The 13,521-nt window shown below is 48.3% G+C and overlaps 1 protein-coding gene across 8 annotated transcripts in view; it reads left to right on the forward strand.

The window, feature by feature from the left end:
* Tmem164 (transmembrane protein 164) overlaps positions 1-8,794 on the forward strand; it is a 160,840-nt gene extending 152,046 nt beyond the window's left edge. For all 8 annotated transcript variants that reach the window (XM_046420766.2, XM_046420767.2, XM_058571631.1 and 5 more), the window contains 2 exons: positions 2,773-2,873; positions 4,443-8,794. In XM_046420766.2, the coding sequence (XP_046276722.1) occupies positions 2,773-2,873; positions 4,443-4,649 (308 nt within the window). In that variant the 3' untranslated portion in view covers positions 4,650-8,794. The remainder of the gene's footprint in view (positions 1-2,772; positions 2,874-4,442) is intronic.
* Positions 8,795-13,521: the final 4,727 nt, after the last annotated feature.

Genomic DNA, 13,521 nt, shown 5'->3' on the forward strand with positions numbered 1-13,521 from the left:
TCCATCTACAAAATGGAGGGATGGTAGCTATATCCTCAAAGGGCCTTTGACTCAGATATGTCACAGCCTTGTCTCTTGTTCCTAGAGCAAGGCTGAGCTTCTCCCAGAGAAGATCCCCTGGCTTTAGTTACCCTGTCTCCTTCCTTTTTCTTCTCTTCACTCCTCTACCTTACATGGTATTTCTTAGTCTTGTGTCTCTGGCCTTCTTCCTACATATGGATGTTCACCCCATCCTTTTCATTGAATTTGTGACTCCTAAAATAAAAATAATCAGCATTTGTTAAATCCCGGTACTGTAATTATAGCATATTTTTTCTTCTGTCCAACAGCCTTGTGAATTAGGTAGTACTGTTTCATTTTACAGATGAGTTAAACTGACTTCAGTAGATACCAAGACTTGCCTAAGGCCCTGAAGCTGATAGGTGATAGAACCACAATGTGAAAACCTCCACTGGCTGGGCTCTAGTACCTACACTGTCATTCATCACCCTGTACATCCTAGAGTACATTCCGCCACCGGAGGGACATGTCCTCCCATACATTCTACAGATACTGCAATTTCAATGTCTAAAATAGACCTCCTCATTTCCGTACCCTCTGCACCCACCTGCCTTTTCCTCTTATCTACCACACTAAATAGTATCATCACCCCACTGACGCCCAAGCTAGAAGCCCAAGAATCTCTGTGGTCCTTCCTTCCCCTTACCCCCCCACCACCAACCCTAGACACGCATCCAGTATTCTTCCACATTCTAGTGATATTTTCCTTCATTTTTTCTTCTGTAGCCCCACTGCTCTTACCTTCAAAAGCCATCCTGTTCTCTCTACAATTTCCTTGCTAATCTCCCTGCCTCCACTCTCTGCTGCAGTGAAAAGGGTGACCTCTTATAAGCACATGTGTGTTTCTAGCACATTCTTGCCTCAGAGCTCCTTCTGCTTTAGAGCTCAAGTCTGGCCACCCAGGAGCTGAAATCTGTCCATACGACATGTTTTGTTTGATCCATCAGGCATTCTTAGCACATTTGGAATTAGTTGCCAACATTTAAAAATCAGGAAGTTCCACATAAAGTTTCATATTTCTGGCCACTCTTATAAAAGTGGAAAAAAGAGGTGGTGGTGGGGGGGGGGGGAGTTCCTTTTGGGCCATATCCTTGCAGGGCAAGGATTGGTGGAGTGAAGGGGTGTGGGCTTTCCAGTTTTCCAGTCTCTAGCATCCCCCAGTGTCTCTTAGACCGTGGTTACACCCCTGCTTCCTATTACTTGGCCTGACACTTGAGGCATTTGAGCTCAGGACCGTGCTGCATGGAATGAAGCCCAAAGCCCTTAGTGTGGCTCCTACTGTGGTACATGGCCCAGCCCTGCCAGCCTGAGTCTTCCGCCTGTTTATTGCCCTCATCCCACTCTCCTACTTAAGTCTTAACTGTGATTCTCTGAATTGCCTCACTCTGTCTGACTGGGAGTAGGCTGCTGCTTTGGAATCCCAGGGCCCCCCTTTAGGAAGTCCAATTCAGGACCACTCCCATGCTCCCTCTATCAAGAAGCATTCTTTGCTCCACCCCATCCTGCAGGCTGATTTTTATCTTCACATTACAGCCACCCTCTCCACCCCACTCCTTTATAATTGTTGACCATGAGTCTGAGGCTGCAGGGAACTTATCTTCTTAGAATAGTCTAGCTGCCTCATAACTATTGAATGAATGGATCAGTCGCTAAAGGAAAGACTTGGGAAAGTACTAGTCCAGGATATGATATCACCCCTGCTTCCTTGAGTGGGGGGGGTTCAAGTCCCTTTCATTCTCAAACCACCCCCTCTGAGTCCCCATTCAGAGTGACACCTGCAGCATTCTATAAACCATGCCCCTGCTCTGTAAATTCTGGAATATGTCCAAGCCTACTGGGATCTATTCCCAGAAATAATAGAAAGGAAATATATTATTTTTGGAGTTCCTGGGGGGAGGAGTTGTTCAATAGTTCTTTGATGGCACCACTGTTAGATATGGCACGTCTTCAGTTCTTTGAATTACAGTGACAGCATCTTAACATTTCATTGAACACTCATGTTGTGCCAGATTCTGGGGCTATTGTTATTCCCTTTTATAAGCAAGTAAATTGAGTCTTCAGGGAGTTTTAACCACTTTCCCAGGATCACATGGCCAGTAAGTGGCAGAGTTGAAGCTTGCACAACCAAGGCCATCTGAGTTTAAAGTTAACATTCTCAATCACCACATCATACCTTTCCTCAATGAACTAAGAGGAAATAAATGTAGAAATGAAGACTTCATAATTTTATACACACACACACTCATATATATAATCAACAATATATTGTGCATGTATGTGATTCCAAGTATTAATTTAAAAATGAAAGAAAATTATGAGGCATAGAAAAAATGACCAAGGAGACACAGCAGGCATTAGCAGTGATTATATTCTGGTAGTAGAGTACTGGGGCTGTTTTTCTTCTTTTCCTCTATCTTTTTTTTCTACTTTTCAGCATTCTAAATTACCTTTAATGAGCATGTATTATTTTTATAATAAAAAATCATCTCTTTATAATGGCCTCAGCATCGAATGGCAGAACAGAGGTCAGGAAGGGGCTGTTTTGAGTACCCAGCTAATCAGCAAGGCTCTCTCTGAAGTAGCTATCACTGATGGGTAAAAGGGGACGATGAACAGGCTACAACTATGACCTTAGTTAACATCCATGCCCTCATGGGCAGAGGAAAGTGGGTCACTTTTTCCACAATCTCACCTTCTCCCATCTCCCTCCAGGTGCTTACACCCCAGAGCCCCTCAGCAGTTTCCGGTGGGCTCTTCTCTCAACTGGCCTCATGTTCTTTTATCACTTCAGCATTCTACAGATCCTCGGCCTGGTAAGTTTGGTTCAATCCCCTTCTCTCCCCTCTGTTTGGAGTTCTCCATAAATCTTGATAATCCTTCTTGGCGCTGGTGTATCATTTTGTTTTGAAAATACAAGATGCTAAAGGCCAGAATGTCAGATTGTTGTGTCTGGGTTGCTGATTTATGATCCACAGCCTTGGCCTCTCCAAAGAATTTTCTGAATCCTTCAGTAATGTCTGTTTTTTCATCCCTGGGGAGGCAAGGATGCCCTTCACTCCTGGCCACTTGGGTTGGAAACAGTGGGAAATGGTTTGCTGTGGACCTCATGGGGAGCTGGGATTCTAGCTAGCCTTGGCCCCCCTGGGCCTGGGGCAAGTCTCTGACATTGGGTCTGTTCTGGGCCTGCTCCCGGGTTCTTTATTTCCCCTGAGCTGTGTGGCCATGAAAGTGTGTTGTTGGGGACCCCCATTGCATTCTGTGGTGTTCAGAACTGCCTGGAGTGTGGAGAATGGTTGGACTCAGTAGTTGAGTTATCCAGAGTCCAAGATCGCCGGTATTGCAAGGGTGGTTATTAGTGGTAAAGTGAGTCAGGAAGAGCTCAGGGTTGGGGACAGGGTCAGGAGACCCAAGGTGAAGTCCTGATTCTGTCTCTGCTCTAAGTGAGTCACTTCACCTTTGAGGGCAGAGAGTTTTCCACCTCTCTGTAACTTGGTATAATAGCCCTAACCTCCCTGAGAGGTGGTAAGGACTTGTCTTTAGCATGAGCAGACTTATAGGGCTCTGGAAGCCAGGTGTTGTGGCATATCTGGTTTGATGTGGGCAGCATTAACGTAACAATAGCCGTGTGAGCCTCGTGTGACCTTATCGTGCAGGATAAGAGCGTGTGTAACCTATGTCCCCAGTACCTTTTGGAGAATCAGTCACTTTTCCTCCCTTACCTCTCACTGCTCCCCACTGACATCCTGCATTTCCAAGGTGTCAGTGTGCTCATGTCACCATACATACCATGCTCTGGCCATGCCTCCTACAGGGAGGGCTCCACTCACCCCACTGGTTACCATTATCCCCTGTCCATCTTTCATGAGTCCATTCAGGTGCCACTTCCCTCATGAAATCTTCTCTGAGGACTCAGCCCCCATTCCATATGTTCCTCAGACCTCCTCATGGCGTGTAAACCTTGGTGGGCACCGTCTGGTTTGAGGTCAGATGCAATAAACCGATCGCCCTCACTTGATTGATTGACAGTTACATGGAGGCAGGGACCATGCTGTTAACTACTCTTTTTATCCCATAATACCTCTCCAGGAACTAGGCACATAGCAGATTCTTAGGAATGGCAACAGGCTCTGGGCACAACTAGAAGTCAAGCCTGAGCAACACTGAACAGCTTTTCTCCTGCATATCCCTTCCCATCACCTCTAATGGGCTGTGGCCTTGCTTCCCTCAGAAAACCCAGGGCAGGGAAACCCGTTCATGAACAGATGGGGATTGGTCAATCCCTCCTTGTCCTGCCCCCCATTAGGTAGAGAAGGCTGAAACGGCGTAAGCCAGAGAACGCCTAAGGATGGCGAACGCTCACTCTACCTCCCTTGTCCCTGCAGGTCACCGAAGTGAATTTGAACAACATGCTGTGTCCGGCCATCTCAGACCCATTCTACGGCCCCTGGTATCGCATCTGGGCCTCGGGACACCAGACTCTCATGACCATGACCCACGGGAAGCTGGTCATCCTGTTCTCATACATGGCTGGGCCCTTGTGTAAATATCTGCTGGATTTGCTTCGGCTTCCAGCCAAGAAAATAGACTGAAGGTGCTTGTTTTTTTTTCCTCCTCCCCAAGGAAGCAAGTCCTGACTTGACTTGGAGAACACCCAGTTCTTGATGAAATCATGGGAGAGGGTAGTAGGATGTTGGTGTATTTCTTTTTTCCTCCTCTGTCCTATTCTTCCACCACTCTTCCTTCCTCAGCTCCTCCCCCAGGTTAGCTCCTTGTGCCTGGGGCATGGTGTGGGCCTGGATCTTCCCTTCTTCCTCCCCTTGGCTCTGTCTCCCTGCTCTGAGTGGCCTTATGCGGGGAGATGGTAGTCTGGCTCCCTTGCTCTGCTTGTTGGTGCTTTAACAACAGCTGGTTGAAGAGGCAGGGAACAACAAGCAGTAATTCTTGCAGTATCACAGCAGTGAGATCAGGTTGTGTTTCATTTCTCCACTGCCAGGGACCTCCATGCTCATGCTGGGATCCCCCTTTGTCTCCAGCACAGCCCCCACTGGAAGGGGACTCAGGCCTTTTATCTATACCAGCGGCAAGCCCAGAGCCAAGGGATTTCCCACATAGTGGGCAAAATAGAACTGGCCAGATTCTTCCCACTGCTGTCCCATGACTCAAAGCAGGGAGCTGCCCAGCCACTCCCTCTAGGATGCTGCCCGGGGGAGGAATGGAGGACACTACCAGCCTTAGGGCAAGATTCCACCAAGGGGCCTATTGAACTGTGGTGATGGTGAGTCCACAGCAAACAGGGTAGAAATGTACACAGTGCCAGGCAGGACCCTGTGCAATCTGCCCGTGAGAGCTGAGGCCTGACCCACATCCCAATCAGAAGTGAGCACAGGAATTAAGAAATCAATCAATGGAAGTGGTAACTTGAGAAAACTGTGATTTGAATCATTCTCCACATTCATGTTGATAATAGATACCATCCAAATCTCCAGTGCCCCTTCAACTCGTTCTTGTCCTCTCTTTTGGTTTCTGTGTCTCTGTCTCTTAGGCAGCTTCAAGGAAGAGTGAGCTGGAGTTGGGGCTTGGGGTTGTTTTACTTGTTTGTTTTTGGATGCTTGAGTTGGGAGAACCATTGCATCAAGGCCTATTTCTGGAAGGTCCTATAGATCCTTTTCTGGGGTTTGCAGGGTGTGGCCTCACCCTGGTTTGGGAAGCTGAAACTCCAGCCAGTGTTATTTCCCCAGGGCCAGGTTTCTTCAGTACATCCCGACTCTGCTGAATTGTTCAATGTGGGAAGTATCACAAATTCCCCACCCTGCCCTCTCAAAAGCCCATGTCTAGGTCAAAAGGGAGCTGTCAAAGGATACGTCCCCAGGGGTTCAAGTGCTCCAAAAGGAGGAGCTTTTGTTGACAGACTTGCACTCAGTTGTGCGTGCACCTCAAGAAGTGGCTGCATGGCTGCTGACACCTTGCTGACTCCTACTAGGGTCAGGTCTGCTTAAGAACAGAAAAGCAAGCTCCTGAAAGCCTCCCCTCCCCTTCACCACTCTAGACATCCTCATTGCTCTGGGCCAGTTCCAGTATTTTAAGCTTTCTCGTATTAGACCTAGATTGTACTTCTGGCAAAGGTGGTCATGATTTCAGCCAATGGACCTCTAGGAGGCAGTGCCATGCAGGAGAATCTCTGAATAAGCTGAGACCCAGGGAAGCAACCCCAGGAGGGACCATCCATCACAAGATGCCTGCTGGCAAGAGCACAGAGAGCAGCAGAGGAGAACATTGAGAGTCCATGAGCCCCTTGTGATCCATAACCTTCATTTTCTGCCATCTTGGAGGCGGGGCCAAGCTTTTCTTAGCGCCTCTCACTGTAGGGTTACTCTCCAGAAGAGGGACCTCTTGAGCAGCTGGATTCACCCTGCCCACCATCAAGCTGCTATATGTAGGAGTGACTAGTGAGGAAATGTGTGAGGTCTTGGTGCCCATTGACCTCTTTAGAAAAGGTGAGGGTGGAAGGAGGTTATGAGAGGAGCCCCTGGAGACCTGGCCTGGCCCCTCGGATCGGATCTATGTCTCAACTGGGGACCAGCCCCAGAATGCCACAGTGGTGTGACAGTAGGCCCACTCTTCCTCCCTCTTTCTGTGGCATAGCACAGATTTCCAGTCAAATCGGGCTTTCCCCACACTGCCCTGGTTACAGCTTAGCACCCCATTTTGGCATGTACTTTCTGGTGCTTGGAAGGAAAGAAGAAGTGAAAGCTACTTTCTCCTTATACCTGTTAGGTGAAGGGGAGAAGCATAGAGGCAGGCTGGCTCATGATCATGGAAGTCGAAGGAACAGATAATGGGCCCCATCTACGGGTTCCACAAGGAGTCTTGCCCTCTATTTGGGGTATTGGGGAGCAGTAGGCATCAGAGCTGGTCCGTATCTCTCCCTTACCTGGGGCCTAGCCCACCTGGAGAGAGGTACCCTGATCAGAGGCAAGACAGCCTGCCTTGGGAGTGGCCCCCATACCTGTCCCACAGCAGACTGACAGCTGTCAGCTCTAGTACAGAAGTGAGGGAGAAGCCACAGTTTGCACACCCAGGGATAGAGGGCGCTGTCTTCCCAGTTCCTCCTCAGGGCTTTCCTGTCCGAGCTGAGGCTGTTCCCCAAGCACCCTGGCCCAGCTTCCAGATGCTGTCTGCCAGTGTGTAAGACTATGTGGAAGTGGCCAGCTGCCTTTCAGACAGCCCCAGGAAGGGAAACCAATGCTCGGTCAGGCCCCCAGGAGGCCTTGGTCAAAGATCTGAGCCAAGGAGCACAGTCTGTTGAGCTGGCCAACTTGCGACCTCCACTCTGAATAGCAGAGAGCTGGTCGCGTCTGCTTCAGGTCCTCCCCATAGTGTTTGGTTTTGTACACCAAAGATCTGGCACACCTTGCTCTGCAAGGCAGTGATGTGCTCCTCTGTCAGCCTGTGGTGTTCTGAAGCCACAAACTCTGCCTCCCCAAACCTCTGTCTCTCTGGGGACTCGGTAGCACTCACAGAAGCTGTGTGCAGGTCCCTTGGGGTAAGCGGGGCAGCTGGCACACTTTACTGTACAGTACCTCAGTCCAGCCGTCACATCATCCCTTTTGCTGTAGCCTCCATCAGGGTTGTGATATGTGTGACTATTGATGATTCAGTGTTTTGTGACATGGGCACAGCTCCCCACAGATAGCTCAGTGTCAGCAGGTCTCTGCACTGAAGTCAGGGATGGAGGGGGGATGCCCTGGGCATGAGCTGGGTACTCATGAGGTAGCAAAAGTGCCCTTCCCTCTTCCCTCTGCCTCTTCTGGATTTGTGGGCAGTGACCTAGCACCATCTATCTTCTCTGGAAGAGGGGTTTCTAGATGGTTTCTACTGAAGGGGAGGTAGAGGAGGGAGGGGAAAAGGCCATGTGTCACACTGTAGGACAAGACACTCGTGTTGGTTTTGGTCAACTGGGAGCAGGCACATGGGAGGGACTCCTACAGGCCCTGCAGGCTCCTTGGCAAGGCCCACACCTTGGAAGGGGCTTCCTGGTTGCGGCTCTGCCCTCTTTGAGGTGGGGATCCTGGGAGAGGGCATGAGCCTTCCTCTTGTGTATAAAGAATGAGCCCGTTTGTGCTCAGGAAAACCTAGTCTCTTGCTGTTCCCCTTGTCTGTAACATTTTTGTACACTGGCTTGATACTGGTGGCACTAAACAGATACAAAAAAAAAATCCCATGAAAAACAAAACAAAAAGTCATTTCAAGCAAAAGTGTTGTTTTGGAAACTCTTTGCTTTCTTTTAGTATCAATGTTGTGTAACATTTTAAAGACTTCTGCATTTATATTGGTATTATTGTAGCAAAGAGAATAAGATAGGCTGATATGTAACTATTTCTGCTGGGACATTGGCAAATCCCTCTGCCCCTCTTACTATTCCCCATCCTTCCTTATTCCCAGGCTGGGATTGCTGTGCACTGGGCCCACCCCTCCCCCACCCCTCCCACCCCCATGCAGTGCCTCCCTTCAGAACCAGCCTTTGTAACCTCCCTAGATAGCAGCAGGGTGAGCCTCTTTGTCAGGCTGGTTCTTGGGTGCTCTGTGCCCCTCCCCCCCACCAGTTTCCTCACCTCTTGGGATGTTTTGTAATGTGTTTCCTCTGTTTTGTAAAACCTTTTGATTGTAATGAAATGATTTCTGCAGTCACCTTTGGAAATAAATTGTCCTTAATTTGTGTATTTAGCATTCTGAATCTTAGTCTCTGATGTTTATGTTCTTGAAGATCCCTGAATGAAAAGGAACCCTCACAATGGGACTTATTGCTACAATTGTTTTCTTCTTTTACTATTATTAAAAGACTTATGAGAACCCAGGAGTCCTGGCCCTGCTTCTCAGAATCCTTTAAGAAGGCCCTCTGCTTTGAAGAGTAGACAAAAGGGATCATTTGTTGGCCTTGCATACTTGGAGGACACCCCCTCCCCAAAGGGTGGCTGGCTCTCAGTAGAGCTCTGCCCTGGAGCAGTGTGGCTGCACTCCTTATTCCCACACACTGCCTGGCTTCCAGGAATCCAGTGGGCCATTTTCTCTTGGCAGGGTTTGTCTTCTGGGGACATTTGCTGGCCTCCTGGACTCATGGTATTCTGGGCCAGGCTGAGGGACTGAGATCAAAAAATCAAAAGCATCATGTTCAGGTCCACTCCACCCAAGGACCTGTATGTCAGTGTTGCTAGCAGGGGATTGGGCTGTTCCCAACAAGGGTCAAAATATCACCTTGGGGAAGAGTGAGTGAAAATTACCCTGCCATTCAGGAACAGTTAGACCTGCTTTTCCAAGGCCACTGGGTCCTACTGCCTTTACACCAGACAGGCCCTGATCCATCTTTTAGCCAGTAGTGCTGCTTCCAGAAGGGTCACAGCTAAGCAGCACAACAGCCAGTGTAAGCAGATCTCACCATTTGCCAGTAGTTGGGCACCCAGCTCTGAGAGAGGCAGAGCTCTCCAGTCCTGGAGTAGAAAACTTACCAGCTTGGGAAAGCCATTCCCTCTCTCCCAGCTTCAGATTCTCCATCTGCAAAGCAGTAGCTACACACCTGTGTGCCAGGTGCTAAGTCCCTTTCCATACGCACATGCATACCTGCATGTGCACCTCTGACAATCCCCACAGCCAGTCTGGAAGCTGTTTGATAATGCTGTTCCTGATTGACAAGCAGAATGAGTAAACTAAGGTTCAGTAATATATGGAGGGACTGGGACTAGAAAGCAGTTTCATTAGACCTCAGTGCCCATGTGCTTCTGGGCTCCACTGCCTTTTTGGTGTTCTGGGATTACTAGGGAGATCACTGCTTAGGGACCTCCAGTCTGTATTGAAGAAAGAGAAGAATTGGGCAGTGAGGTATGGACAAGAGAGAGAACGGTGTGAGCCACAATTGCACAAGCAGGGGAGTCAAGGTCCAACCCTGGGCAGCCTCAGAACAGAACCAGAAGTGTGAGAGGAAGGGGGGCCATGCAAGAGCTGGGGAGACAGAAAGAGGCTGGTGGAGAGAAAGCGAGGAAAGGTGGTCTCCTGGCTTTTCTACATCTTCCTTTTCAAGAAGAGAGCTTAAGACCAGCCACCAAGGCCATCGCCATCCCTCCCTGTGGGCTAGTGCATCTGCCCTTGCTGCCCATCTCCACTCTGGTCTGTTCTTCTCTGCAGGCAGTGGTCTCAAATGCAAATGTGACTGTATTACTACCCTGCACCTTTGACTAGAGGATAGAGCTCAGGCTCCTTAGTGTGACACCCAGGTTCTGGGCTCTTCAAACATCTTCAGTTTCATCTCACCCCCATGTTTCCAAAAGAACCATGCACAGAGACACTTTGCTCCAGCCATAATGCTCTCACTTTGTCACACCATGCCATTTCCTGCTTCCTTGCCTTTCTTTCCCTTTGCAGTGTTCTCTTAGCCACAGCCTCCTTCGTCCTCCTAATATCTCAGCTCCTCTGTGCAGCCCTCCCCAAGCTCCACTCTGTGTTGGATACCTCTCCACTTTGCCCCTACAGCATCTGGTGCCTACTCTGGGCACCATTTACTTCCCTCTTAAGTAACTCACTTCTGGGCACTGGGCTCCTTGAAGGAAGAGTGGGGTCTAATTCATCTTCCAGCCCTTGGTACAGGACCCAGTTCGCAGAAGGTACTAAGTGAGGAGCTGAGGGTGTAGCTCAGTGGCAAAGCACACACACAGCCTGTGTGAAGCCCTGGGTTCCATTCTCGGCACCCCCCACCCCACCCCATGAGGGTATTCAGTGAACAAGAATCTTATTTCTGAATGCTAGAAATGGTGGGAGATATTGGTACCTGAGAGAAAACCCTTGGTGGCATAACCCCTTGCACTTCTCATTGGTTTTCTTGGGCCGCTGTGGTTTGCATGGGCCCCTCAAGCCCATCACTTATGAGCCCCATCCTGCTTTTCTGCAGGGCTCTATGTAATTGGGACATACCTTGTAGTTACATGACATAGCTTAATCAGCAACTCTTTTTGTCTTTCAACAGTACATAAAATAATGAGCATCTTACAACCTAAGGTGCCTAGAGTCAATGCAATAGTGTAATTGTTAGCTTGGATTCCACTTCCTCCTCCCCTATGAAAGTCACCTTCCTGCTAGAGGAAACTCCTTTGGAAAAATGTATAAACAAATTTTTAGCATATGGCCTCATTATAACACTCCATCCTTTCTTTCTTCCTTGCCAGCATCCACCTAGGCCAGGCAAGCTTTCTGCTTCCTGCCCAGAGTGGGGCCCATTTTGTTGAGCTGTCTCTTGGGACAGATGGTTTGTGGAATGCGTGAGGGAGGAGGCAGAGTGCACCTGCATGAGGAAGCCCCCCATGACAGACGACAGGGAGGGAGCGAGACAAACTAGGCCAAGCAGGCCCCAGTAGAGCTCTGGTTCATTATTTCCCAACCACAGCTTGGCCAGACAGCTCAGCCTGCTTCCCCCAGGAACTTTCAGGGCTAGTCATTGCCAGATGTGAGGTGAGCTGGCAGGAGTGGGGACACAGGGGAGTCAGGGCCCAGCCTGTCCGGAACCTGCTGGTCTGACTCGAGTGGCTGTCTGGCCCCAAAGAGGAAGACAATAATTTCCTTGCCTCCTCAAATGAGGTAGAGGAAGGTTAGTCTGTGGGCCTTTCAAGGAAAAAAGCACTTTGGCCTAGAACAGCCAGAGCCATGGGTATTTCGTTGCAGTTGTAAATTGCCACCAGCCTTTCCTCAATCCTGGTAGCCACTCAAATTAAGCTATGCCCTTGTAACCTCTAGGTCATGTTCTTCCAGAGGGGAAAGGGAGTGTCTGCAGTGCAATCCAGGGATACTTGGATGCAAGAAGCAGCTTTTGGACATTTTTCTCCTAGAGAGCTTAGTAAGACATGATCAGCCCAGATTACAGCTGCCCTCATGTAACTGGGTTAAAGTGGTGGCCTACTTAGGCCCCTCCTGCGGTGGCCTCCTTCAAAGCTGATGAGGCCGATTAGGGGGTTATTTCTGAGCTCTAGTTGTATACCCAGAAGCCTGGGGGCAGTCTTCCCCTGACTAGAAAGACAACAACTAAGGCTGGACAGCCAAGAGCACAGTGTGCCCTGCCCATCAGAGAACATTGCCATCAGACCTCATCCTTATAAAAGCAATAGCCAAATCATGTCAAGGTGGATACCCAGATTTTGAAATTCAAAGCCAAGCCAACCAATGAGACTCAGTCCTACACATTACTATTTCCAGCCCTAGGCAGAGATGGTGGATTGTCAAAATTAAGTCTTCCATGATGGTCACTAATCTTCCACTTGGTAGATTCTGTGCACTCAAGGGAGATGTTACCTAACCTTTCTGAGTGTCCATTTACTTATCTATAATGGGGCAGTAACAATAGTATATACTTCCTAGTGCTGTTGTAAGGATTGAATAGATAAAATACAGAACACAGTTGGTACAGTGCCTGGCAACACATTGTAAGCACTGCTTCTATGTTAGACACCACCACTACCATCACCACCACCACTGTCACCAGCATCGTCCTCATCAAGACAAAGAGTGGATGGTAAAGTGCTCATTCTCTGAAGCCCAACAAACTTGGTTTGAAACCTTATTTTGCCACTTTGTAGCTAGGTGACCATGAATAAGTGACAATTTCTTTAAACTGCATTCTTATTCATGAGGCTATTGAAAAATATATAGCACATGGTTCTTAGCTCATAGTAAGCACTCAATAAATGTTGGTTGTCATAGTTATTAAAAGGGGATGATCAAGGTGAATCAGTGGTTTCCAGGTGTTGGGGGAGGAAGGTATTAACAGGCTAAACACAGGATATTTTTTTTTTTTTTTGGTTCTAGGGGTTGAACTCAGGGGTACATACCACTGAGCCACATCCCCAGCCCTTTTTATGTTTTATTTAGAGACAGGGTCTCACTGAGTTGCTTAGGGCCTCATTAAGTTGCTGAGGTTGGCTTTGAACTCACAATCCTCCTGTCTCAGCCTCCTGAGCTGCTGGGATTACAGGCATGCGCCACCGTGCCTGGCTAACACAGGAACTTTACGGCAATGAAAACATTCTGTATGAGGACTGGGGTTGTGGCTCAGAGGTAGAGCGCTCGCCTACCATGTGTGAGGTATTGGGTTCGATCCTCAGCACCACATAAAAATATTTTAAAAAAGATATTGTGTCTACCTATAAAAAATACATTCTGTATGATTCTATAATGGTTACTACTTTTCATAATACACTTGTCAAAACTCATAGAATGTGTGATACCAAGAGTAACCCCTAATGTAAACTATGGATTTGGATGATCATGGTGTGTCAATCAAGAATGTGAAAAAGACAAACTACACAAATAGAACAGATTTGCAAATCATATATCTAATGATAGTTAAATATGACAAATTCTTAGAACTCAACAGCAAAAAGACAATTAAAAACTAGACAGGCAAGGCCTCATATTTAAAGCAACAAG

The sequence above is a fragment of the Marmota monax genome, unplaced genomic scaffold (genome assembly GCF_021218885.2).
Source record: "Marmota monax isolate L192 unplaced genomic scaffold, Marmota_monax_Labrador192_F-V1.1 WCK01_AAM20220418_F8-fsc00050, whole genome shotgun sequence".
NCBI lineage: Eukaryota > Metazoa > Chordata > Mammalia > Rodentia > Sciuridae > Marmota > Marmota monax.